Source organism: Trifolium pratense, linkage group LG2 (assembly GCF_020283565.1).
Source record: "Trifolium pratense cultivar HEN17-A07 linkage group LG2, ARS_RC_1.1, whole genome shotgun sequence".
Taxonomy (NCBI): domain Eukaryota; kingdom Viridiplantae; phylum Streptophyta; class Magnoliopsida; order Fabales; family Fabaceae; genus Trifolium; species Trifolium pratense.
Window position 1 is genome coordinate 6,355,645 of NC_060060.1, and position 2,384 is coordinate 6,358,028.

Here is a 2,384-nt window from a genome sequence, read left to right on the forward strand (position 1 = left end):
CACCAAAAATTGTTACCTTTGTTAACTAATTCCATCTAGAAGAAATTTTAGGCTTTTTAGCTTGTCACATGTAAATCAATCATTATAAATAAATAAAAATAAGGTATTGAAAAATAAATATAAGGTTCTAAAATTAAACCCTTTTTTGGCTTTGAGCTATCAAGTAGGTGTATAGCACAAATAGAAATTAAAATAGAACTAACTTAGCTCAAAAAATACAAACACAAATTGAACACAAAAATAACTATACATTCATCAAAATGCTAAGAATTGCACAAGTATCGTTATCCAAGAAAACAAAATGTTACACTAAAATACTCACACATAGAAATCAGCACACAAATCCAAAACAACACCTTGACTATGACCTATAGTAGTCTCAAACTCATAATCAATCACTCTCCATGCATAACTAAATTAAATCACAATATTATTTTTTTACACTACAGAAATATTTAAATCATAAAATTTCTCATTAATCATAAAACATAACTAAACTACATACTTTAGTAAAAAAAAAAAAACTAAACTACATACTAGTCTTTACTAATTTCTAAAAAACAAAATAAAATAAAAAAAACAAAATAAAGTACTTGCTTTTCTAACATGTAAATATTAAAAACTTTCATTTATACATAGGTTCTTGTTTTTTTTTCTTCTTCAAAGAGGAATATAACAATACCAATTAAATAAAACTCCATCAATTATTTTCCTCATAGAATGAACCCTAATTTTTTTTTCTTTCAAAGTTTGTTAGTTGAATAAAGCTCACATAAATCAAAGACTTTTCTCAACACGAAGCTTGAACACTGTTTCCAAATCAGGAGGAGTGAAAAATTCCCTAACACCACCAACACCATTGTTACACCTTGAAATTCTCTTCTTCATCGGTGCCGGTGGACACGACATGTTCACCGGAATCCTCGCTTCCTTTGCGGTCGGTGTAGTCGAATTCTCTTCATCTTCATCTTCATAAACAACACCGTTTTTTGCACTCACCTTTGTGTTTATAGGTTTCAATGACCTAACAGAAAATCCAGCAATTACCCATTTCTTAGCTTCAGATTCAAAACCATTCTCCATTTGTGTTTTCTTCAAATTCTTCGAATTCTTCTTTGAAAACCCCATTTTTTTTATCTTGTGATAAAATGATAAAAATTTAATCTTTTTCTTGTGGGGTGTATAGGAATCAAAGAGAATCGAAATGGGGTTTAAGAAAATTGAGAAAAGATTGAAATTTTAGTGAGAGAAACTTAAAGGGTTGTTGAAAAGATTGATTTTTGAGAGAGAATCGGAACAATTTGAAGAATGAAAGAAAAAAAATTGATGCTAGAGAATATGTTAAGAAGAACAAGGAATAAGAAAAAAGGATTGTCTTAGGTTGTTGTTTTAGAGAGAGAGAGAGATGAAAAGTATGGAGATTGAAAGGAAGAAGGAAAGAGGGAGAGAAATAAAAAGGGGGAATTTTTGAGTTTGAGAGAGAGAGAGAATAATTTTCCTGGGAAAATTGAGGAAAGTGAGAGAAAATTAAAAGGAGAGAAAGAAAACAGAGAGATGTGACCGAGATTTTACGGGCAGGACAAGTGGGATTGAAAATTTTGGCGCCAAAATTTCATTGATTTGGGCTACAACGGCTCTAATTCCCGCCTTTGGTTTTTGACATGCTGATTTACGATTTTACCCTTTATAATTATTAAATGAATAATGATTTTCTGGGGAGTGATGTTTTGAGACAGAGTCTGTGCACGGTGACCGGCGCGTGACAGGGTCCTGCGACGTCGTATTTGTAGCTGATTACTTCTTCTATATATTCATCCATGTGGCCCCTATATTAATTAATTTAAATAAATTGGAGTATGTACTAGAACTAGTATACTAGTAGTAGTAGATATATAGTAGATATACTAGTAGTATATGTATATATAGTACTAGTAGATATATTTTAATACTATTATACTACATTTAGTTCTAAATATTAAAAAAAATAATAATTAGGTCAGTTAAAATTCCTAATATATTTGGTTGTAAAATTTGATTAAAAAAATGGTTGTAATTGTGCCAGATATATTTATTTTTATGACAAAAAGATAATATAATTTGCAATACTAAATGTTTGTAGTTAAAATAAAACTGCTACCAAACTAATTAACTATGTATAATAAAGTCTAGATTTGTTTTTTTGTTATAATATTTATAAGAAAAAATAATTCTAAAGAGTTTAATCGCGAATAGAGAATTGCAGATTCAAATAGGATCGACCCAAGGATAAGATTATTAAAGTCCTTTCTTTTGGCCTCAAACAAAAATATATTTTTATTAAACAAAAGGTTCTATATACATATAAAAAAGCCTCGTATACATGCAAAAAAGACCTAATACAGTAA

At 29.2% G+C, this 2,384-nt stretch overlaps 1 protein-coding gene across 1 annotated transcript; it reads right to left on the bottom strand.

Annotated features, from left to right (window-relative positions):
* Positions 1-323: 323 nt before the first annotated feature.
* Positions 324-1,512, bottom strand: LOC123906628 (cyclin-dependent protein kinase inhibitor SMR6). The gene has a single exon (XM_045956582.1). It carries the CDS (start codon positions 1,126-1,128, stop codon positions 778-780), a length of 351 nt encoding a protein of 116 aa, XP_045812538.1. The 5' UTR covers positions 1,129-1,512; the 3' UTR covers positions 324-777.
* Positions 1,513-2,384: the final 872 nt, after the last annotated feature.